We start from the raw sequence: 24,445 nt of genomic DNA on the forward strand, positions 1-24,445 counted from the left end.
ATTGTTTCCTAAATGATTCCTGGGTTCGCAACTTTTAATTCTCAAAGTCCATTTTAAGAGTTAACTGTGCTTCACGCAAATAACTTCCTGATACAATTCCTAATTTCCACTTTTACTATTCGAATCTGTGGCCCCTGATTTCTATCCTCTTGATTTAATTTGAAATTATTCTCCAGGTTTGATACTTTGTGCGCCTCCAGTACAATTATCTCAGGCCACCTCCCCCCACCAAACTCCATCAAGGCTCAAAATTGCACGTATGTCCCCTTTGAACTCTGACCTCCAACCCTGGAGGTCGGTTCTGAGTGTCGGTCCTGCACAGTCTCCAAGGGTTTGTGTGTTTGCTTTGTGTTCTGCGCACCAGAACTGGGGACAATACCCAAGATGTGGTCTGACCGGGGCCCATTAGCAGAAAGCAGCATAGTCAGCGGTGAGTAGGTGCTTCCAACTAGGCTGGAGAACCTTCCCAAGTGTGGTGAGGACCATATTCTAAAGAGATTGTTTATGGGGTTTTTCTGTGGCTGGGAACCAGGGGTCACAGGTTGGAGAAAATGATGTATCGATAAATCCTCGATTGCATTAGAAATATATCCTTTTAAAAGATGAGAAATAGCGTGGCAGAGTGGATTGGCACACTCCTCCTGAATACTGACTCATCTAGCCCAGCCCTGTGGGATGAGGACCTCCACTTACTGCTGGTTTATGTTCAAACTGAAAGACTCAACCCCGCATCTACTGGGAACTGAGTTGCTGCACAAAATTACTCTCTATTCCGTTTAAATTGTCAATCTCCTTCAAGGTCCAAGGATTTCTCGTGCATGAAATGAATAGAAAAAGATCACACCTGGTGTCATACTCATGTTGGGTTAAAACACATTAGTTCACAGTAAAGAAAGGTGTACCTGACACTAGTGTTCAAACTGGACAAACCGAGGGATCATTTTAACTCTCAACGCCCCCCCCCCAGGCAAGGGAGGTGGACGTGAAGTCGAAATAAGAGGCTTGATCCTAAGCCACCTCCTCTTACGTTTTTGATAGAGGCAGGTCAAAGGGTGAACTATGAACCACTCTCCAAAAGGTAGGCCCACAATTAAAATATTTTCAGGTTTTGCGAAGCAAGAATGGCTGGAACACGTAGCATCTTTCCAGCACTGCTTGTGGGCCAAGAGGAGCAGGAGTCCTTTCATCTCCATCCACCCCCCCCACCCTCCGCCCACCACCCCACGGCCACCCTCATATCATCCACCAATCCAGCATCCCTCTCATCGACCTGAAATCTCTCCCTCCACTCCCCGGCCACTCAATTTGGCTACTTGGACTACCAGGAAACAATCCAATAAACCAACTAATTCAGCAAGACCTTTCAGAAAACCCAGGGTTTCCCAGCCACTAAACCGCCCCCGCCCCCTCCCACCCCACCCCCCGCATCTCCCCAGCCCCAACCAAGCACCCAAATGTCAGATCAAGAAAGGCAGCACGGTAGCATTGTGGGTAGCACAATTGCTTCACAGCTCCAGGGTCCCAAGTTCGATTCCCGGCTTGGGTCACTGTCTGTGCGGAGTCTGCCCATCCTCCCCGTGTGTGCGTGGGTTTCCTCCGGGTGCTCCGGTTTCCTCCCACAGTCCAAAGATGTGCAGGTTAGGTGGATTGGCCATGCTAAATTGCCCTTAGTGTCCAAAATTGCCCTTAGTACTGGGTGGGGTTACTGGGTTATGGGGATAGGGTGGAGGTATTAGCCTTGGGTATGGTGCTCTTTCCAAGAGCCAGTGCAGAGTCGATGGGCCGAATGGCCTCCTTCTGCACTGTAAATTCTATGATAATCTATGATTAATCTCTGGTTTAGGGGCTGGTTTACCACAGGGCTAAATCGCTGGCTTTTAAAGCAGGCCAGCAGCGCGGGTTCAACTCCCCGAACAGGCGCCGGAATGTGGCGACTCGGGGCTTTTCACAGTAACTTCATTTGAAGCCTACTCGTGACAATAAGCGATTTTCATTTTCATTTTTCGTTTTCAGTTCATTAATTCGTTCCCCGAGTTTAAATGCGGGGGGCAGAAAATTCTGAGTGAGCGGAGAAAAACAAAACAGAGAATAAGGTAAAACAGTGCAACACCAGTGCAACATGCAGCCGCGATGCCGGGTGCCCTGTAACAAGACTGCACTTTGAAATCCTGAGTCCCTGAATGTATGGAACACACTTCTCAGGAAAGACGAGAGTCCCTGAAATCAGGCGTCTGTAATCACAAGCACTTCCAAATATGCTGGCTGACAACACTGCAGACTGTCAGATTAATTTGCCAGAAGGATCCATGCTGGGACTAAGAGACTATTTATCTGGCACAAAATCAAACTCAAAGAACATCAAGGGCAGTGGATGACAGTCAAGCAAAGGGAGAGATCTTTGTGCGCCTGGGAGTTGAGCCGCCTGCAAAGACGAAAAGCAAGGAGCCAGCACACTGAGAAAGATTGAACCAAGGGACTAATTAATGGAGCTAATATCACATCGGCAGAAATTAGATATGCGGGCGTTTTTAGTGATTAGCCTTGTGGGGAAGATCTCCCACCGGTGCACACAACATTTAAGAATGGAATACATCAGTAGTCTGAGCTGTGTGGGGGGTTGACAGGATTGAGTTAAATGAACCGGTTCTGAAGAGGAATCGTATCAGACTCGAAACATTCACTCTGTTTCTCCCTCGATCCACAGATGCTGCCAGACCCCCTGAGTTTTTCCAGCTCTCGTGTGTTTTTACTTCAGATCTTTAGCAACCACGGTATTTTTCTTTTCTGTTGATAAATGAACGATGTAGTAGGTGATTCGCAAGGTGGCAGAGTATCTCCGTGATGCACGATCAATCACTACTGAGGCGAGATTGTAGTCCAATTGAAGGCTTTAATGAACAGGTAGTTACCCCAGCAGCTCCGGTACAGAATGACTGCTGTGGGTGAAACACAGACTCTTATGCTCCGCCTGCTGGGCGGAACCAGCAGGCAGGTTCCACCACTCATACTACAGTATAAGGTACATCCCCACCTAGCTACCGCGGTACCCCTGATATAGCCCACCACACTCCGTTACTGGAATAGAAACAGAAAACGCTTGGGAATAAAATCTCAATCTGTGGGACCAGAGGACCCCGCCTCCGGGAAGAGCTGGAAATTTTGGGAAATTACAGTCTAATATGAGTCTTCTTTGGAATGCAATCTTTGTTACTAAATTGTGCTGTGGGTGAATATCCTCAGTAGAGAATTCATTCACAAAGCAGTAAACCGGCTAATATGTATGTACACACATACATTTTATATTATGCCAGAGCCATTTTAGCCCTGGAGGTCTATTACTTTGAAGTGACTTTTACGTGGAGCAGAAACATCTCCCCCATGCTGTCTGGGTGCAATCTGCACTCCAGGTGAAAATTGCAGCTATTGAGAAGTACTTTTCTCAAATTTCTTACTCACTTATTGGCACTTCAGTGGGTTAAGATTCAAGCTAGTGCTAAAAGACTGCACATTCAAGCATAATCTTTGTTTTTAAAAGTACAATTTTTTCTTTTAAAGTGCTCCTTGATATATTTGGTAAGCTGGTGCTGTTTTATTAGTGTAACTGAAAACCAACATTAAAATTAAGTATCTTTAATCCACCATCTGTGGGTAACCGATTTTAAATACCTGATAATGAGGGAAACATGGGCGAAATTCTCCGGTATCGGCGCGATGTCCGCCGACTGGCGCCCAAAACGGCGCAGATCAGTTGGGCATCGCGCCGCCCCAAAGGTGCGGAATGCTCCGCATCTTGGGGGGGGCGAGCCCCAACCTTAAGGGGCTAGGCCTGCGCCGGACTAATTTCCGCCCCGCCAGCTGGCGGAAAAGGCCTTTGGTGCCCCGCCAGCTGGCGCGGAAATGACATCTCCGGGCGCCGCATGCGCGGGAGCATTAGCGGCCGCTGACGGCATTCCCGCGCATGCGCAGTGGAGGGAGTCTCTTCCGCCTCTGCCATGGTGGAGACCGTGGCGAAGGCGGAAGGAAAAGAGTGCCCCCATGGCACAGGCCCGCCCGCGGATCGGTGGGCCCCGATCGCGGGCCAGGCCACCGGGCCAGATCGCCCCGCGCCCCCCCCCCAGGACCCCGGAGCCCGCCCGCACCGCCTTGTCCCGCCAGTAAGGTAGGTGGTTTAATCTACGCCGGTGGGACAGGCATTTTAGCAGCGGGACTTCGGCCCATCCAGGCCGGAGAATCGCGGCGGGGGGGGGGGGGCGGCCAACCGGCGCGGCGCGATTCCCGCCCCCGCTGAATATCCGGTGCCGGAGAATTCGGCAACCGGCGGGGGCGGGATTCACGCCAGTCCCCGGCGATTCCCCGACCCGGCGGGGGGGTCGGCGAATCTCGGCCCATGTTTCTATTTATGTTAGTGTGGTCAGTTTTGTGTGGTCCAATGTAAAAGCACTTGAGTACATGCCTTTTAAATTGTTATGAAATAGAGACAGCTTAAGTAATTTATATTTGTACTGTGTGTGTTGGAAATAAGGTTTAAGTTTAAGCTGAATTTGTGTTCCCATATGTGTGTGCTAAGAAAGGTTAACACTTCCGTTTGGTCTCAAATTAGACAGAGGTGCCTTCAAGTCTATAGTTTAATTTCACTTTAAACTTTGCCTGCACTGTAAGTAAGGATTTACGATGCAAAGCAATTACAGACTTTTTTAAAAAGCTGTTGCTTAGCAACAAGGGTCACACACTGAAAAGCCAAAGCAGATAGAGTTCAGTTTTGAATCAGATAAGCCAGAAGAATGCAGCGCTCACAGAAGCTGACAATACAGGCTGGATAATATAGATGGACAGAAAGCAAGTTCCAGAAGCGAAAGAACAGAAAGCTCCTGAAACCAAGGAATGAAAAGAAGAGTCCTAGTAAGACTGAAGTCAAAGGGACAAAGAACCAGAATCTGAATATGGTACGACCGTTCACTGAAGTTAAAGAGAGGGGCAGAGAGAGAAGTTCCCAGTTAAAGATAAAGCTGCAAGATGCGGACCTGGAGAAGTCGGCTAGTGAGAAGCCAGACATCCAAAATGGAAAAGGTTGGTGATACCTTAATACAGCCTGTGAAGCAGTAGTATTCTGTTGGTGTGGCTGATGTCTGAGAGATTTTGTGGAAACTCAAATGCACTTGATGTTTCAGGGCAGAAAGGAAAGGTTGAAATCCTGGATTTGGATCCTTGGTGAAGGCATCCATGAGAAAGTATTGTTTGGAAAATGATTTGAACCGTGTTCTTCGAGAGCGAACTTTGGAGACCCTTGTGTGGAAGTCAGAGTTCCAGTGAGAAAAACTGGCTCACACAGTGTGAGAAGAATATGAGGGGATTGGATGAGAAATCCACAGAAGTTGCATTGGGGAGCACTTGTCAGTTGCTTTCAAAGTGTGGAGTATCTGATCATATTTTGTCTAATGGTTTACATGGACTGTTTACTTACCGAGAACATTCGAGTACAGGATAAAGTTTGTAACTTGTGTTGTCCTTAAAGCTATAGCTGGGGTCAAGTACTATAGTTAATCTTTTCTTGCATAATAAATGTTTTATTCTTCTGCTAAAAGTTAATTGGCAGTCCTGTGACTCATCCACGTACCTGAACAAAAAATAAAAGTAACAATCTACCGAGCTGGGATCGTAACACAATTTATGATAGTGCCTTGTGTGAAAAGAAGTTTAATTCATCAAAACTGCCTTGAAATCCCAAAAAGGGATGCCATTTGTGGAAGCTCAAAGTGGGATCTGGGGGAATGGTGAGCATTAGGGTGGGCTGATTTGCCTGTGTGTTTTTATTTTACTGAAGAATCTCAATTGATGCTTACATTTCTGATTCTTGGCATTAATTTGACTGCTTGGACAATAATCCAGAATATTAAACTCCATTCCAGTTACTGGAATTATTAACATCAGCAGAAACAAACCCCAACTATCAGAATGAATATGGTTCAGTCCTGGATGTGATTAACAGCAGCAATAACAGCAGAATTCAACCTCTATAATCACCATGAATTTGCTGGTGTCTCAGTGGGTGAGATGACCAAATGAATCTTTCAAGGGCCACTGGCCCACACTTTCGACGCTTGTTACTGCATCTGGTACAGCAAATTAATTCTACGCCTTGTAGAATGTGCCTGGTAACATTTTGACAATTTACAACACTCATTTTTCAAAAATCCACCTTGATTTTGCAAAACGTTGAGTTGGTTTGGAGAAGATTTTTGGATATGGATTTGTCAATGTTAAATAGCTCATTGTTACAATGACATATTGCTCTAGTTTGAAGTACGGCCTGACATTCTGAGTAGATGGATTAATTTCATAAACTTCCTCAAGGTGAAAAAAAAGACACTGCACTTGCACCATTGCAATCGATTCCTCTTCCTTCAATTTTTGAGCATGAAAGGATACAAGAAAACTAGGACAATAAGAAGTAGGAGCAGTGGATCATATGTGTCCTCAAGCCTGCTCAGCCATCTGATACCATTATGGCTTATCATTGGCCTTCATTTCACTTTCCTACCAATTCACATATCCTTTGGTTCCCTGAGGGACCCAAAACCTGCCCCCCTCAACCTCAAATATACTGAACTTTGAAGCATACTCAATCGATTGGGTCAGAGAATTTCAAGATTCACAAGCCTTTAAGTGAAGACATTTCTCCTTATCTCAGTCCTAAATAAACAGTGTGTTATCCAGAACCTGTGTCCTCTTGTTCTCGATTCCCCAGCCAAAGGAAAGACCCCATCACTATCTACCCTGTCAAGCCCCATCAGAATCTTCTGTGTTTCAATGAAGTCGCCCCTCAGTTTTCTGAGCTGGTAAATATCAGCTTGATGCAAAACTGGAGGAATAATGAACAGGAGGAAGATCAAATCAATCTGAATAGGACCTATTCAGTTAATGGTAGGGAGTTGGAGACAGTTCCAGAACAAAGCGATCTAGGAGTACAGGTTCATAGCTCCTTGAAGGTGGAGTCGCAGGTGGACAGGGCGGTGAAGAAGGCATTCAGCATGCTAGGTTTTATTGGTCAGAATATTGAATACAGGAGTTGGGAAGTCTTGTTGAAGTTGTACAAGACATTGGTGAGGCCACACATGGAATATTGTGTTCAGTTCTGGTCACCCTATTATAGGAAGGATATTGTTAAACTAGAAAGCGTGCAGAAGAGATTTACGAAGATGCTACCAGGACTTGATGTTCTGAGTTATAAGGAGAGGCTGGATAGGCTGGGACTTTTTTCCCTGGAGCGTAGGAGGCTTAGGGGTGATATTATAGAGGTCTATAAAATAATGAGGGGCATCGATAAGGTAGATCTTTTCCCAAAGGTAGAGGAGTCTAGAACTAGAGGGCAGAGAATCCCGCCCCAGATTTCTATCTTCCATTCTGAGTCAGGGTGATCTGCACAACCACTTTGCTTGATTCTTAGCCCGGAGCACATTCAGAAATTAGCTCAATGCACAAGAGGGAAATCAGCACCTCTGCTTGTGAATTAATTTCTTCAAGACTGAAGTAGAAGATGACATTTTTTGACAATCCCAGTCGTTGCAAAAATTGTTAGAGCAGCTTTAAATGGATGAAAGTGAAACCATGGCTTGAAATGCAAAGGGTGCCCTGAGTGGAAAGAGTAAAGTCATGGATTTTATTGATGACACCATATCACATCCAATCACCAACCATTCTTTGCCAGAGCATAGCAAGTTGAAGTTAAAGGGACTGATTGTGCACCCATTCAAGAGAAGACTAGCTTTAATAATGAATTCCTGTCTCGATGGAAGGGATTGTGAAATCAAGGTCTGTTCATCAGTCTGGAGACAAAACCACATGACCGTATTCAAAAAGGGGTAGGATTTCAGCAGGAAAGGGACGATATGTTGCAGAAATAGACTAGTCCGGGGAGAAGTGATTGGACTCTCACACCAGGAAAGAATTGATTGCTTGGCCGAATCCCACCTTGATTGGGAGCATGGTCAATCCCACTGAGAGACATTTAACCCCCAAGTCTGCGTGGGGAGCACAATCATTTGGTTCCTTCCCCACAGATTAGAAACATATTTCCCCTTCAAGATCCATCACATTTGGAGGACAGCCAATCCTTTCTAAATGCAACCACCCTGTCGCCTGAAACCATATTCCCTCATCCATTTTTCTTGGGCAAGTATTGGCAAGAATATTCCAAAAGCGCAGGATTTTGGTTTACCTTCGACGGTTATAGAATTTTTATAAACAATTACAAATTGCTGTTGCATAGAACAGACGGGAGAGAAGCAGGCCATTTGACCAATCCGGCTGTGCTAGTATTTATGATGCTACTTCACGTATCCCTAATTGAATATCATTCGGATTCTTACTTATCTAGATTCTGATTAGAAGACAGTATAGGGGTAATGGAGTTCCCAAAGACTGGTGACCAAGGACTGGTAACAAACAATACTTTGTTCACTAGCTGAGCAGTTATTCCATGCTTGTACTTTACCCGCGCTCCACGGAGAACTCCTGCGCTCCTGTCACGTGACCCCTTAGTAGCCATGTCATCATATGCCCACATGGTCTACAAAGAGGTCGTTTTGAGTAGTTGCTCTTATTTATTGGTCACAAGTCACAAGTAGGCTTCAATGAAGTTTCTGTAAAAAAAGTCCCTAGTCGCCACATTCTGGCGCCTGTTTGGGGAGGGTGGCACAGGAAATAACAAAAGCTTCCATTTATATGGTGCTTTTTACAACCACCAGGGCCGGGATTCTCCCTTCTGGGGACGAAGTCCCCACACCGGCAGGAAAACCGCCGCCAACCACTCCGGCGTCAATAGCCCCCGAAAGTGAGGAATTCTCCGAACTTTCGGGGGCTAGGTGGACGGCGGAGGGCTTGGCGCCGCTCCAGCCGGCGGCAAAGGGCTGGCGCGAGTTCGCGCATGCGCGGAACGGCCGGCGTGATCTCGCGCATGCGCGGACCAGCCGGCATATTTCCGCGCATGCGCAGACCGGCAAGCGTATTTCCGCGCATGCGCGGTGGGTTCTCTTCTCCACGTCGACTCCCAGGCAATATGGCAGAGCTTCGCAAGGGCACGCCGCAGAGAAAAGACGTCCCCCCATGGAACAAGCCCGCCCGCAGATCGGTAGTCCCTAATCGCGGGCCAGGCCACCGTAGGGCCCCCCCCCCCCCCCCGGGTCAGATCTCCCCCGCACCCCCCGAGGACCGCCCCAGCACACTTACCTGCGAGGTCCCGCCGTGCGTGAGGTGAGTAATTCACGCCGGCGGGACTGGCCAAAACTGGACAGCCGCTCAGCCCATCGAGGCCCAGAGAATCGCCGGGGGGGGGGGGGGGGGGGCGCTGTCAACGACCCCCGACCGGCATGGCGGGAATCCCGCCGCCGCCCGAAAAACGCCGCCGAAGAATAGAGAAGCCGGCGTCTGGGCAGCGGGGCTGGATTCTTGCCTCCCCCGGGTATTCTCTGACCCGGCGGGTCAACTTCAAATGGTGAAAACAAAGGAAATATTTCACTTTGGATGCACGCTCTCCCAGTCAAGGTTGTGAGCGATCAGCACGCACCTCACTTCACTCGCCCTCGCTTTTCGTGCGAATCACTTCAGTCAAGCCGTCAGGAAAAAAAGCTACACGGACGGAAACCAGCGGAATGTGGCGACCCTGAGCGTGAGCAACGGTCAACAAAATGTCTCATGGGCCGCACTCAGAATCCAGGCGGGCCACATTGTGGTCCTTGGGCCACAGGTCGCCCATCACTGGTTTAGGGCCTACCTCATATGTATTGCACCTCCCACCGCTCGCCACATTCTCTCCGCCAACCAACTAACTCCCTCAAACAAGTGGAAACATTGGTTGAGTTTCCCCATTGCTGCATCTGGAGAGGTTTGGCATGGGAGTTGTGGTGTACTTTGTGTTGCTAACTTCAGGATGGTTGAGGTAATGTTCACAAAGGCCACAAATAGCTTTAAATTGAACAAAGCTATAAATTTATTAACACTACTTATTTGGATTCGACACTTACTCCTATATAATACAGTTGATAATAAACATATAATTTACACTCATCTACTACTAATCTCTACACTGTTACATTAACTATGATCTGCTCTCACTCACACTATCTTTCCTTCAGTCTGAACTCTAGTTATCTCCTTAACTTCTCTTCCCTGAGGCTTAGCATCAATGTCTCATATACTTGTACAACTAGCTCCCTCTAGTGGTTGATTGAGATATTTCATTAACCCTTGCAGTTCTTACATTTATGATAATGTCACAGGAGGGGGTGGTGGTTTGGGGAGTGGGGGTTGTCAGGAAGGTAGTGTGAAGCCACAGCATACTTGCAACCTTGACTGAATCTGCCTACCGGCTGCTATTGTGAGCTGAGCCCAGAAGTCCTGAGTCTTTAGAGTACGATTCATGACCAAGATTGCTTTCTTTTACCACAGAATCGTTCCTCACCCCCTTCCTTTCGGAAACACTGATCTATCCTTCCGAAGTCTCCTTGCTGACACTCAACCCCTGCTTTCTGAAAGCTGGAGATTGCTTTACTTCATAGTCTGAAATCTTCAAGTCCACCAATAGCCTTTCCCCATCCTGCCTCTGTGATTGGCCTCAATGAGGCTTCCCTGTGCTGAACCTCAGGTCCTCAGACAATAGGCCTGTTTTAATTCCTTTGTCCTTCCGCTCTATCACTGGGAGAAGGTTATTCAAACACTTTTCTATTAACCCCCACACCCTATTCAGTAACTTACTTCCCTCAGCATCTTCGCCCCGTCACCTGCATTCTTTGCCTTCAGAGCTCTCCCTGAGACCCACCTCTTTGTCTAGTTTTTATCTTCCCACCTCGGCCTCAGTGTCCATTTGCTCCCCGCCACCCTGTGACAGGGCTGTAAGACCCCAGCGTACATTTTAATTGCGACAGAAACACTCGCAGTTGTCAAAAAGCTGAATTTACTCACCGTGATCGGCCGGCACGGACATACACAGCCTGTCTGAAATCAGCCTTCCTTTGGAATCTGGCTGGTCCAGCGATTGGAAACCTTGAGCACTTGCTGGCTGCGTCTGGTTCAGACGCGATGGATCCGGTTCGCTGCGTTCCTGATTGAAGATGGACACAAATGCATTTTCAGATAAATGCTACTTTTGAAAAGCAAAGATCCTTTAAATTTAGGGACGAGTATATTCAGAACTGATCACAGAATAAATTCCAGAAATATTCTCACCATTGACATTGAATATATCTTTACATCTTATTGGAAACATTGGATATGGCATGAACTTCCAGCAGTCATTAAGCTTAAATCATACTTGTTAAGTTGGAGATCTTGTAGATCATGCTTTTTTCTCACGTTTGCACTACCAACAAGAAGTTGTTTCCTCTTGTGGGAGAGTCTAGGATCGGAGGGCATAATCTCAGAGTAAGGGGACCTCATTTTAGAGAGGTGAGGAGGAATTTCTTCACTCAGAGGGGAGTGAATCTGTGGAATTCTTTACCGCAGAGAGCTGTGACATTAAGTAGTTTCAAAGCTGAGAGAGACAGATGTTTAATCAGTAAGGGAATCGAGGGTTAAGGGGATAAGACGGGAATGTGGAGTTGAGGATTTTCATATCAGATCAGTCATGATCTCATTGAGTGGCGGAGCAGACTTGATGGGCCGAAGGGCCTACTTCTGCTTCTACGTCTTGTGGTCTTATAGATGAGATTTGTAGGGGCGGGTTTAGGTGGGGTTGGGAGGGAAATTGTAAAGCTCCACATTGGGTCGGTGGTCTGATATAGTCCCACCCCTGGGCAATCTTGCCAGAGAATAGGTCCCATTGGCAACGGTGGGTAGCTAATAATTAACGGTTATGAGGCTAATGAAGGGGCCGAGGGAGACCCCAGGGAGACGCTCCCATCATTAGAGCCCAGTGAGTGTCAAACCCAGCAGCTCAGCAGAGTCAGCTTCATGGCGATAGGCTTGGTGATTATCACAGCCAGAGGCGTTATGCCACCAAAGGCAGGCTCGGCGGCAGGAAGGATCAGCCCCACGGCTCAAAAGAGTTCACTGGAGGGGTTTTATCTTCACTCCTTGGGCCTATCGGCTTGCAGCTCAACATTAAAAAATTTGACGCACGCCTGTGAGTGCCGTGCTCTCCTTGCTGCCTGAGCAGTACCTGCCCAGTGGGGGTGACGGACTTCCAGGGCTGTGGTTTCTCTGATTGGGCCTGCAGCCTCTGGAACCACTTACCCCAACCACACCCTGCCTTCCTTAATTGGACCGGGTTCCCAAAATCAACCTGGTGGTCCCTGGGAAAACCTCAGAGGCGGCCGTCTCTCAGACCATTGGCTTCGGGACCTACATTTGTTCTTGGTGGGATAATGTCCTCAAAGGGAATAGGATTCTGCCCTTAATATCGAAAATAAGCTCTTAAACAAAGTATAACATTGCAATGAATACATTTCACAAAATGTGATTAGTTACACAAATCTGGGGCGAAATTCTCCGGTATCGGCGCGATGTCCGCCGACCGGCGCCAAAAACGGCACAAATCAGTCGGACATCGCGCCACCCAAAGGTGCGGAATGCTCCGCATCTTGGGGGGCCCAGCCCCAACCTTGAGGGGCTAGGCCCGCGCCGGACTGATTTCCGCCCCGCCAGCTGGTGGAAAAGGCCTTTGGTGCCCCGCCAGCTGGAGCGGAAATTACATCGCCGGGCGGCGCATGCGCGGGAGCGTTAGCGGCCACTCACGACATTCCCGCGCATGCGCAGTGGAGGGAGTCTCTTCCGCCTCCGCCATGGTGGAGACTGTGGCGAAGGCGGAAGGAAAAGAGTGCCCCCACGGCACAGGCCCGCCCGCGTATCGGTGGGCACCGATCGTGGGCCAGGCCACCGTGGGGGCACCCCCCAGGGCCAGATCGCCCCATGCCCCCCCAGGACCCCGGAGCCCGCCCGCGCTGCCAGTCCCGCCGGTAAGGCAGGTGGTTTGATTCACGCCGGCGGGACTGGCATGACAGCAGCGGGACTCCGGCCCATTGTGGGCCGGAGAATTGCCGGGGGAGGCCCGCTCATTTTTCCACATCATGTGTTCTTGCGCTTTCCTCTTCCGTTGCTTATAGCAGTCATAGAATCATAGAATGTATAGTGCAGAAGGAGGCCATTCGGCCCATCGAGTCTGCACCGGCCCTTACAAAGTGCACCCTACTCAAGCCCATCTATATACACTATCCCCAAAACCCAGTAACCCCTACTTATCATTTTTTGGACACTAAGGGCAATTTATCATGGCCAATCCACCTAACCCGCACATCTTTGGACTGTGGGAGGAAACAGGAGCACCCGGAGGAAACCCACGCACACACGGGGAGGATGTGCAGACTCCGCGCAGACAGTGACCCAGCCGGGAATCGAACCTGGGACCCTGGAGCTGTGAAGCAACTGTGCTAGCCACTATGCTACCGTGCTGCCATGAGTCTCCCATTTTCAATTTTTAGTTGTCTAAGATCATCATTCTCTTTCTCCCCCTTGCTCTACATCCCTCTCATTTCCCTTCAAGCACTTCATTCAGCAAGTTCTCATGCCTTCGAATATGACCATCCCAACCTTTCTGTCTTTTCTTGGTCACTAAGGATCTTTCCTCCTCCATCATCCTGAGAATTTCTTCACTTCTCTACTGTTCTTTCCGACTGACCCACTCCCTCCTTCTCCAGAAGCTTTCACAAATTTGATCTTTGTATGTCCGCTTTTCTCAAGATCCACGTTTCAGGCCCGTACAACAAGACACTCAAAATCACGGTTTTGATCATTCTTTCTTAAGATCTCTACTCATTTCTTTTGTTACAATTCCCATAGACCCCACTTTTCCCCAATAGTCTTTAAAAATAAATTCAAACTTCCAGTTAATAGCCAAAAGAATGCCAAGCCAAGATTTCACATTTTAAGACGTTTCCTGTAACAAATTACCAAAAACATTACTGACAAAACACTATCTTTGCGGAAAACATACTTTAAATCACAGAACGGTATACTGTTCCCCCCCTCTTCTTATTCTTAGCCCAAATGAAATTTACACATATACTTTATTCTATCTTTTGTGGAGACATTCAATATTCCAAAAATTAATCCGAAATGATTCTTATCTCCCAAGGATTCACCCTGTTCTTTTCTTTTCTCAGCCAGGTAACTTGAAAGGTGTGAACTGTCCTTCACTATGTGGTTTTCATTTCTGACACTCTCCCTCTTACCAAAATCTACAATCTAATGTATACAATGGTTTTCCCCATATCCTTCCCCATGGCAATGTGAATCACATGGGCCTTGTATCTGGGGGACCGAAACTGTACACATTACTCTAGTGGTAGTCTTGCCAAGTCATCAATACTTCCCAACCTCTTGTCATTTCAGAAAATACTCTGTATTTCGCTTTTATTCCCACTCACCTGATGAAGGAGCTATGCTCCGAAAGCTAGTGATTCCAAACAAACCTGTTGGATTTTAACCTGTTGTTGTAAGACTTCTTATTGAACTACAGGATGCAGATGATGCTTATGTCTGCATACATTAAGAGGCCACGTTCCAAACTATCGTCAACGCCTTCATTGAGGCATACGAGAGCATGGGCCTGACAGTAAGCATCCGTTAGACAAATGTCCTCCACCAATCTACCCCGCCACACAGCACTGCCTTCCAGCTATCAAAGCCATGACGAGGGTTTGGACAATATGGACTGCATTGCACACCTTGGGAGCCTACCGTCAATCAGGCAGACGTCAACAACTGAAGGCACCAGTAGTGCCTTGCAAGGCCCCCCAAATGAAGTGGCAGGAAAGGCAGAAACACCCTCTCCAAAACCAACTTGCCCAGCATCGAGACGCTGATTACCCAAAACCAGCTCCGATGGCAGGAGTACCTGACGCCAGAGTCCCGAAGCAACTGCTTCAATCAACATCACCACAAATAGATTACCGGGTCATTGTCACTTTGTTCTCTGTGAGAGCTTGCTGTGCACAAATTGACTGTCAAGTTTCCTACATCACAAGACTTCAAAAGCACGTCATTGGCTGTAAATCATTTTGGGACATTCTGAGGTCCTGAAAGGTACTATAGAAATGCCAGGTTCTGTGGTGGCTTGAAACATACACTGGAGGTTGCCAGTAATGATCAAAAGGGGTTTATTGATGAAAGGAAAAGGCAGTTAGATAACAGGCACAGAGCAAGGGGCTGAGTTCTCCATTTCAGCTGCTCAGTGCCGGCTGAAATGGAGAATTCCCGGGAGCTTTATGACACCAGAATTGGTGCCAAACCCTCACCGAATCCGGGACCGGTGAGGGGCTAGCGGCGGCACCGGGTAAAACCCCCGTCTCCCGCGTGGAAAACGGCCGGGTCCATGGCCGCGCATGCGCATGGCGACTAGCTGCAGCAGTCGCGGCGTACAACATGGCGCCTGCCGCGCACGGACCTGACTTGTCAGATCGTGCCCCGCTGCATGCCCCCAGGTCACGCCCCCACAGTCCCCCAGCCCTCACCGAAGCCCTCTGACCAGCAGCATGGCTCCCACCAGATTGTGACACGCCACGCCGGGTTCCCGACCGCTCAGACCACACGTCAACCGCGCGGGCAGGAACTCGGCCCATCTGGGGCGGAGCATGGGGGAAAGGCTTTCTGATGACGCGCCAACGGCGTTTCGACGGCGCGCGACCGGATGCTGCCATTTCGGAGGGGACGGAGACTCGAAAACCAGCGTCAAACCGGCGCCGCCCCCGATTTGGGCGTCGGAAGGGATTTTCCGCCCAATCACTGATTATGATATTGGCGTCGGGCAAGAGAGAATCCCACCCAAGGTCTTTACTCTCCAGCTCCCTGATCCACGCTGCCCGGTTCCTGCTTCCAGAGCCTCGCGCAAACTCACCATTGCCTGGGGTTCGCATGCACCCGTGCAATTGGCCCTGAGCCGGTCACATGGTCAGTGCAGCTCACCTCCCCCTTAAAGGAGCCGCGCCACCACAACTTCCTCCATCTGGTTGAATTCCCAGGAATGCGTGTCAGAGCAATCAGCAAATAATCTGTTCGAATCTGGCGTGGCTACCATTTCGTAGTAGGCGAAAAGGCAGAGGAAACCATCCATCCCTCACCCCACAAATGCTTCAGGGGTGTCCTCAAAATATCCCTGAAGAGGTCAAACATTCCACCAACTCATGGGAGTCGCCGGCCAACCAAAATGGAGAAGATTCCTCCGGGGAGGCACCAAACACATCATGGAGGTGCGTTTGTGAATGGGGACCACCACTCCCCGAGTCTGCTCTTGACACATTGGACGACTCATCAGCCATCACAGGGCCCATCGAATGCGAGTGGAAATAAGTCATCCTCAATCCCCAGGGACTGCCTGAGAAGGAGAAGAACCTTCAATAGAAATCAGGTTAATTGAAGCCGGCAAAGGAGGGAATCAGACCATCCCTAACTGCTTTTTAATATTCCCACAAAGACCAACTGGAAGACAACCTTTTTCAGCTTCAGAGCCAAGGACGGAATAAACTGCTTACATAATAGAATGAGGCGATCATTACTTCACAATACATTAACATAAACTGATTATCTTATTCCATCCAACCCCTAAGAAACGATTAAGGATAAAAGAACACCAACTGTGAAAACAGTAGACAAATTAGTGCCGAGATAAGCATTTAATTTCATCTCATCCCAGCGCACACTCACTGCACACTGGGAAATGCAGCAACCACTCAGCAAAGACTGAATAAGCTTCATTCCTATTATTACGAGGGATTTGGTGATTTTTGTCCAGTGGTTTGATGGTAGTATCAGCCAATTCCATCTGTGGAAACCACAGCCCAATTGGCTTTATTCATTAGCCTGGCTCAGCGCTCTCTGAATAAGAAGGTTGTGCATTCAAGTCAATGGATTTGAGCCCATAATCGAGGCTGCTACTTCAGTGCAGTGCAAAGGGAATGCCGTACTGTCAGAAGTGCTAACTTTTGTCTGCAACCTTGAACTGAGAGATAACGGGCAGAATTCGTGGACTTTCACAACAGCAAAACCGGCGGCACACCTGGACTGATTCTGCCTCTGTTGAGGGGCTGGCACCGGCGCCACATGGAACATAATCGATTCCAATGAGAAACGGTGCTGGATTCGCCGGTTTTGCAATTGACACTCAGGAGGCTGACAAGCTGCAATTGAAGCCCCCCCCCACACACACCATCCCAGCCAACAAGATGGCAGCGAAGAGAGCAGCCCCGAGGTTCACGGACGCAGAGCTGGAGACCCTCCTGGACGCCGTGGAGAAGAGAAGGGTGACCCTGTACCCTGGCCCGGGGGAAGGAGGCTGCCAGCTGCAACTGTTTGCCGGTGCCTGGGGTGCAGGCGCCAGAAGCGGTCAGCGCCGTGGGCAACATTGTCCGGACCGGCCAGCAGTGCCGCAAAAAACTGAACTCAGGGCGGCCAGGGTGAGGAGGCAGCACCGTGCCCCCTGGCATCCACATCTGTCCCACACACCCGTAACCCAACACCCCACCCCCACTCGGAGGGTGGGCAAACCCCCATTCTGTGCCACATGCTGGTACCCATAGCGGCCGCCATGACACGTGTGTCAACCCCCCCAACACCACCCTCACCCCTACCCTCACCCCAACACCACCCCTAAATCACAAACTACTGCTTTTCCTTTTCATGCTCGATCTGCTAAAATCAAAGTTGTTTCTTTTATTAAACCAAATCAATTCTTACTGCATTTGATGTCCCTTGACCTACACGCCAAGGTAACCCTGCACGTGGTTTGGTCAACTATGGTCTGGAATCAAGAGATGGATTTTGATTGATGGGCAGTACAACTTGATTGATGGTAGGTGGGGGACACCATCGAAAAGATACACAGCCTCACGGTGCCTCTAGGAAGATTTTGATCCGGACTCATGGCTGCCGGGTTCTTGCTTTGAGAAAGTCTGGATGGAGGCCTCGGAAGGCTGGAATGGAGTCGGAAATTGGGATTAAAGGGACACAGCCTCCAGTATTCGGAGCTGCAGCCAGAATGGGTGTGGTAGTCGGTATTAGGGGTATTACGGTACCCTGAATAATGCTGTAAGATCATTGGTGTGGGAGGTACCTGAGACTGCTATTTTCGTTGGTGAAACCTATCTGCTGGTTCCGCCCATAAGGCGGAGTAAGGCCTGTGTCTTCCCAGCAGCCGCATTCTGTACCTGCGCTGCTGGGGGAAACATCTAGTGCAATAAAGCCTTCAATTGTCTCCAATCTCGCGTCAGGAGTTATTGATCGAGCATCAATGGGATAGTCAACCACTGGATACTACAGAGGAGAGGGACGTTGACAGAGTGATTGAGCAGAGAGAGTCCATCCCTGTACAAGGTTATTCAGAGACTTGGCAACGCACAAAGCAAAGTTCCCTGAGAAGCGCGGCTGCGCTGACATTAGTGACTGGGAGGAGTTTCCTCCCAATCGTTCAAAGCGGCGACAGCTTGTCCATGAAGCCGCCTCGCGCTTTGAGTCACAACGTCTTAATAACGAGGCAGAGCAGTGACGGAGAAGGAAAGACAATTCCGGGTGTCACTACCTTGAGGAACGTCTTGCCCCAAGATCTGGGGGTCGAGAACCACCCTGCTCAGGCATGTGACGATGCATGGCCGAATCTCACGCCCCTGTGTAGACGTCATCCTCGGATCGAGGGGCAGCAGCCGACACGGTGGAACAGGTTCGAGGGGTTAAGTAGCCTCCCTCTGCTCCCATGTTCCTCAGCAGGTACTCGACAGCGATGTCAGAGCAAGAATGAAGGAAGCGCTGAATGGATTACCTCAGCGATCAGTGCTGGGACATTTGTTGTCTCAATTTGCGTTGAAGTTGGACTGAACGTAAAGCCATAATTGTCTTTACAGCACAGAAAGAGACCATTCAGAGCAATCTAGTCAATTCCATTTCCCTGTTCCATCCCTGTAGTCCGGAAGTTTATTTCCCTCAAGTGCCCATTCAATTTCTTGTGGAAACTTTCGATCATCTCTGCCTCCACCCACCTCCCCTGCTGGGCAGCGAGCTCCAGGTAACCTCTCCCTCACATCGCCCGCTCCCCCCCCTTTCTTTCTCTGGCCCAGACAGTAAACCTGTGTGCCCCTAGTCCGCGTACTGACGGCTACAGACTAGGCACACAGGCCTGCGAAAGACAATAACGTGGCTGAAGATAAAATTGATGAACACAGCCACTGGCAAACCGCCGGATTTAAATAAAATCGACAGTCGCTATGGCACGGTCGGTACCCTCCTGTACATTACTACCCCAAATGGAAGGTCTGTGTATTCATGGGATGGTGCGGGAATAACTAAAGAATAGTTTGGGAGAGATCTACGGCTGTACGTTACCTCAGCACTTAACATGCCTGTCATGTGTGCAGCAGTAATTTTTAAACCCAAGTGCTTTGCTATATTTCCAAATCAATAGCAAATTATGGTGAAGCAGTCATGCTAAAACTGTGCAGTGGTCCTGCAAGTAGCAGGGACGCTGAAGCAGGTTGGGGGATATTAATACAAATGGCATTTTAAGGCAGCAAGTCTCCAGGGGAAGTGATTAGCAAAGCGATTTGTGCTTTACCCATGTTCTCAGTGCTGATTATGTTGCCAGTTTTATAGATTGCTGCTGAACACGTGCAGGAACCCAGATTGAATGTGAGATCCTGGTCAAGCAGATAGAGGGTGTGCGAGTAATCAAACTGGACTAACATGGGCACGATGGGCTGAAGGGTCTTCTATTCGATAATGCCAAAACGCTGTTCATCCGCTTCACAGAGAGCTGCAGGAAGATATTGTCAGCTGAACGTTGTCCGTCAATCCCAAGGAACTCACCGCATCTCTCCATCCCTGAGGCACCACAGGGCATTAAGGACAGGAAGTCTAGCCAGTTTGGGGCCCTTGTCAAACATGGTTCTTTCACATGTCCACTGAGTGTGCCTTGGCCCAATCCTTGTCGTCGGCACCATTATCTGCATCATTTAGTTGTCCATATTGTCAAGTAATGGGTTAAGAGACATTGCAATTAGTTGTCTCATTTATGTTAAGTATCCATTAATTGACACTGATATGTAAAGGGGCTTCAGGTGGCCTCTGTCAGGTGGTGTGTTGTTAAGAGTTTTGTGCAGAGGCTGTGGAAGTGAAATAAATGGTGTTTGGTGAAAAGGAACAAGAACTTTAAACTCTTCATATCACAGCAACTAAAACGTCTAACAATTGGTAGCAGAGGATGGTTGCTGTGTAAATGTGAAGGGTTGAAAGATACAACTTTTCCAGATCAAACCAAGGAGCGAGTGAGAAAAGAAAAAAAAAAGGGATATATGGCTGAACCGAGGATAAAGATAGCTGGATATGACTATCCTCCCTTATTTTCTGAAAGGGAATCGTACGACCAATGGAAAAGTGCAGTAGTTATGTGGACTAAAGTAACTGCTTTGGGAAAGAGAAAACAAGGTATGGCATTGGCTCTTTCTCTACCATATGGCAGTAAAATCCGAAACAAAGTGCTTTCTGAGCTGGAATTGGAAGAGTTAGACTCAGAAGAAGGTCTGCAGACTTTATTACATTATATGGATAAGATTTATAAGAAAGATGACTTGTTAAGTGCGTATGAAGCATGGTCGGATTTTGATAAGTTCCGGAAAATGGAGGATATCTCCATGGAAGACTATGTAATGGAATTTGGCAGACTATATAAAAGGCTGCAGAAACACAACCTGGAATTTCCACAGTCTGTGTTGGCCTTTAAATTACTTGACTGTGCTAGAGTGAGCAACATGGATAGGCTCCTGGTTTTGACAGGAGTTCAGTTTACTGATAAGGATATCTTATTCGAACAGATGACAAAAGCTTTACAAAAGTTTCTGGGGAAACATTCGATTCCGATGGCTCTGATGACCCAAATAGGTCAGCCTGCAATAAGGCAGAATATGGAAGATACACTAGTAACAAGATGGCGAAATCGTATGGCTACGAACAGGGCTCAAGACTATAGACGGAGACTGAGACAAGGAAATTATGAAGACAGAAACCCAGTTAGAAACTACAATCGGAAGATGAACCCCAGAAATGCACGGGGCATGATAAATCGATGTTTTCAATGTGACTCTCAATACCATTATGCTTTCAACTGTCCAACTCGTTTTGATAGTGTGTTTGAAGTGACACATGACACGGAAGAGTCAGAAGAGGAAAAAGATAGTGACCAGAAAGAAGGCATTGTCCTATTGACAAGCAGTTTTACGCCGGTAATGAGGGTGTTGGTTGCAGAATCCTTCAACTGTGCTGTATTGGACAGTGGCTGAACATCTACTGTGTGTGGAATTGACTGGTTAAAATGTTACCTGGACTCTTTGAATGCTGAAAATCGTAACAAGGTTAAGGAATTTGAAAGTTCCACAAGTTTCAGGTTTGGGGATGATAATACTCTGAAGTCGCTGAAAAGAGTGGTGATCCCTTGCAATATTGCCGGAGTGAATCATTTCATTAGCACGGATATTGTATCAAGTGAGATACCCTTGCTTCTGAGCAGACCATTGATGAAGAAAGCACACATGAAACTGGATATGGAACAGGATAAGGCAACAGTTTTTGGAAAGACGGTGCACTTACAATTTACACAGTCGGGACACTATTATATTCCATTACTGACAAATAATATTTCAAGTAGAGTGGTTCAGGATGTGTTAATGGCAGTTGAAAATGGGACTTTAGCTGATAAAAAGCTTGTGGTATTAAAACTGCACAGGCAATTTGCACATCCGTCTCCTCGGAGGCTGAAAAATGTATTAAAGGATGCAGGGGTAAGGGATGAAGACTATACTAGACTGATAGAACAGGTTAGTGACCGCTGTGAAGTTTGTAGGAAGTACAGAAGGATACCAGCACGACCAATAGTAACCCTACCTTTGGCCAGGGATTTTAACGACATTGTGGCCATGGACCTTAAGATCTGGGATAAAGCTAATAATATATTTATTTTGCATCTTGTAGATTTAGCAACCAGATTTAGTCAATCAACGATTGTACGAAGTAAAGAAAAGAGAGTAATTCTGGATCAAATCGTGGGAAAATGGATAGGGACAGGAATGGGTCCACCGGCAAAATTCCTTACGGACAATGGGGGAGAATTTGCTAATGATGAGTTTAGGGATATGTGTGAAAACATGAATATCAGAGTTATGAATATGGCTGCAGAAAGCCCATTTAGTAATGGTGTCTGTGAAAGAAATCATGCTGTCATCGATGACATGCTTCTGAAAATTTTGGCAGATCGACCAAATTGCAGGCTAAAGTCAGCTTTAGCATGGGCAGTACATGCAAAGAATTCATTGCAGATGGTTGGGGGCTATAGTCCTTATCAATTAGTGTTTGGTAGAAATCCTAAAATTCCGTCCATTTTGGATGGCCAGCCTCCAGTTTGGGAGGGGACTACAATTAGCTCTGGTTTTGCTGAACATTTAAATGCATTACATAGCAGTAGAAAAGCTTTTTTGGAAGCAGAAGTCACTGAAAGAATTCGTAGAACTTTAAGACATAACGTACGGCCATCAGATGCCATTTTTCAGCAAGGACGCATGGCATACTATAAGAGAGACAATTCTAATGAATGGAAAGGCCCAGGGAAGATCATAGGCATAGATGGCAAAACAATTATTTTGCAACATGGTAATCAAACTGTTAGGGTACATTCATCAAGGATAATGTGTACAGATTACAAATTTTCAAATTTAGACAGAGCAGACAGACATGACAAGGAACCAGAGTCATCTGGTACGCATGTGTTACAGAACTATGAGGACCAATGAACTGATATAGACAGGGTTTCGGTGGAGTAACACAACACTTCTCGTAAATTAGACAGGCCATTTTTCCGAAAGGGCAACTGCCAAAAGTTGGTACAAAAGTGACATACTTGCCTGAAGGGTCTAGTCAATGAAAAGATGCAACTGTTATTAGTAGAGCAGGGAAGGCCACTGGAAAGTATAAACATTGGTTGAATGTACAGCATTCAGGGGAAGGAGTCAAGACAATGGATTGGGAAAACGAAGTTCAAAAATGGAGGGCACAGAAACACTGTGCCAGTTCAGATAGTACATCGGATAGTGAACAGGTCCGCAGGAAAAGGTCGAGAACTATTGAAAGGACATCACACAGCAGAAGGGAAAGATCAAGCAGTAGCAGTACAGAACGAGATACCAGGCGGGAGAAGGGACGTAGTTTGTCAAGATCTCGGAACATGAGTAAGACTACGAATACTAATAGGAGTAGAAGCCCACATGCACGTGAGATTTTGGTGGCTTCAAATAAATTAGATGAAAAAATTATTAAAGAAGCTAAACAGCAAGAATTGCATAATTGGAGCGAATTTGGGGTATATTCTGGAGTACCGGATAGGGGACAAAGAGCTCTAACCCACAGATGGATTTGCACGGAAAAGATTCTTCCGGATGGAACTTATAAGGCAAAGGCCAGGCTTGTGGCAAGGGGATTTGAAAAAAACTTAGAAGATCAGGATTTAAGGGTAGATTCACCTACAGCAAGAAAGGTTATTTTAAAGATCTTCTTGGCTCTATTTGCCACAAAGGCATGGGAATGCAAATCTATAGATATAAAAGCTGCCTTTTTGCAGGGGTATCAGCTCCAGAGAGACATTTTTCTCCGTCCTCCTAAAGAAGCAGCTAACACAGAAGGGGTACTCTGGAAGTTGAACAAATGTGTATATGGATTAAGTGATGCATCTGGAGTCTGGTATTTTTCGGTATGGTCAGTTTTGTTAAAGTTAGGCTGTTGCCAGTTGAAAGCAGATCCTGCAATGTTTTACTGGCACTATAAAGGAAATCTTTCTGGCATTTTTATGATGCATGTCGATGATTATTTGTGGGGTGGGACTAGTGATTTTGAAGCTATTGTAATCTCTGGTTTGAGGAAAGAATTCAGGGTTGGAAGTCAGGCTTCCGGTGCATTTAAATATATTGGACTGGAAATTGGGCAGACTAAGTTAGGGGCAACTTTACGTCAGCAATCTTATTTGGAAAGCATCACCCCAATAGCAATTAGTTGTGGCCGAGTTTCACAAAAAGACGCAATGGTTTCAAAGATAGAAAAAGAGCAATTGCGAAGTTTAATTGGGCAACTGAACTGGTTCGGTAGACAGACTAGACCGGACGTGAGTTTTGATGTCTTAGAGTTGAGTACAAAAATGAATGATCCCAAAGTGGAAGACATAATAAGAGCAAATAAAGCATTGGCCAAACTAAAAATGCAGGAGTGTGTTTTGAAGTTCCCGGTTTTAGGTGACTTTAAGCACTTGAAACTCATAGGTTATAGTGATGAGTCCTATGCAAATTAATGTGATGGGGTTTCAAGCGCAGGAGGTTTTATAATTTTCCTTTTGGGGAACAATGGTAAATGTTGCCCGCTTGTGTGGGAAACAAAGAAAATA

The 24,445-nt window shown here is 47.3% G+C and overlaps 1 protein-coding gene across 1 annotated transcript in view; it reads right to left on the reverse strand.

The window, feature by feature from the left end:
• Nucleotides 1-24,445, reverse strand: part of nek11 (NIMA-related kinase 11) — a 476,774-nt gene that overhangs the window by 173,025 nt on the left and 279,304 nt on the right. The window contains exon 12 of the mRNA XM_072510106.1: nucleotides 10,957-11,095. Coding sequence (XP_072366207.1) covers nucleotides 10,957-11,095 — 139 coding nt within the window. The remainder of the gene's footprint in view (nucleotides 1-10,956; nucleotides 11,096-24,445) is intronic.

Source organism: Scyliorhinus torazame, chromosome 6 (assembly GCF_047496885.1).
Source record: "Scyliorhinus torazame isolate Kashiwa2021f chromosome 6, sScyTor2.1, whole genome shotgun sequence".
Lineage (NCBI taxonomy): Eukaryota > Metazoa > Chordata > Chondrichthyes > Carcharhiniformes > Scyliorhinidae > Scyliorhinus > Scyliorhinus torazame.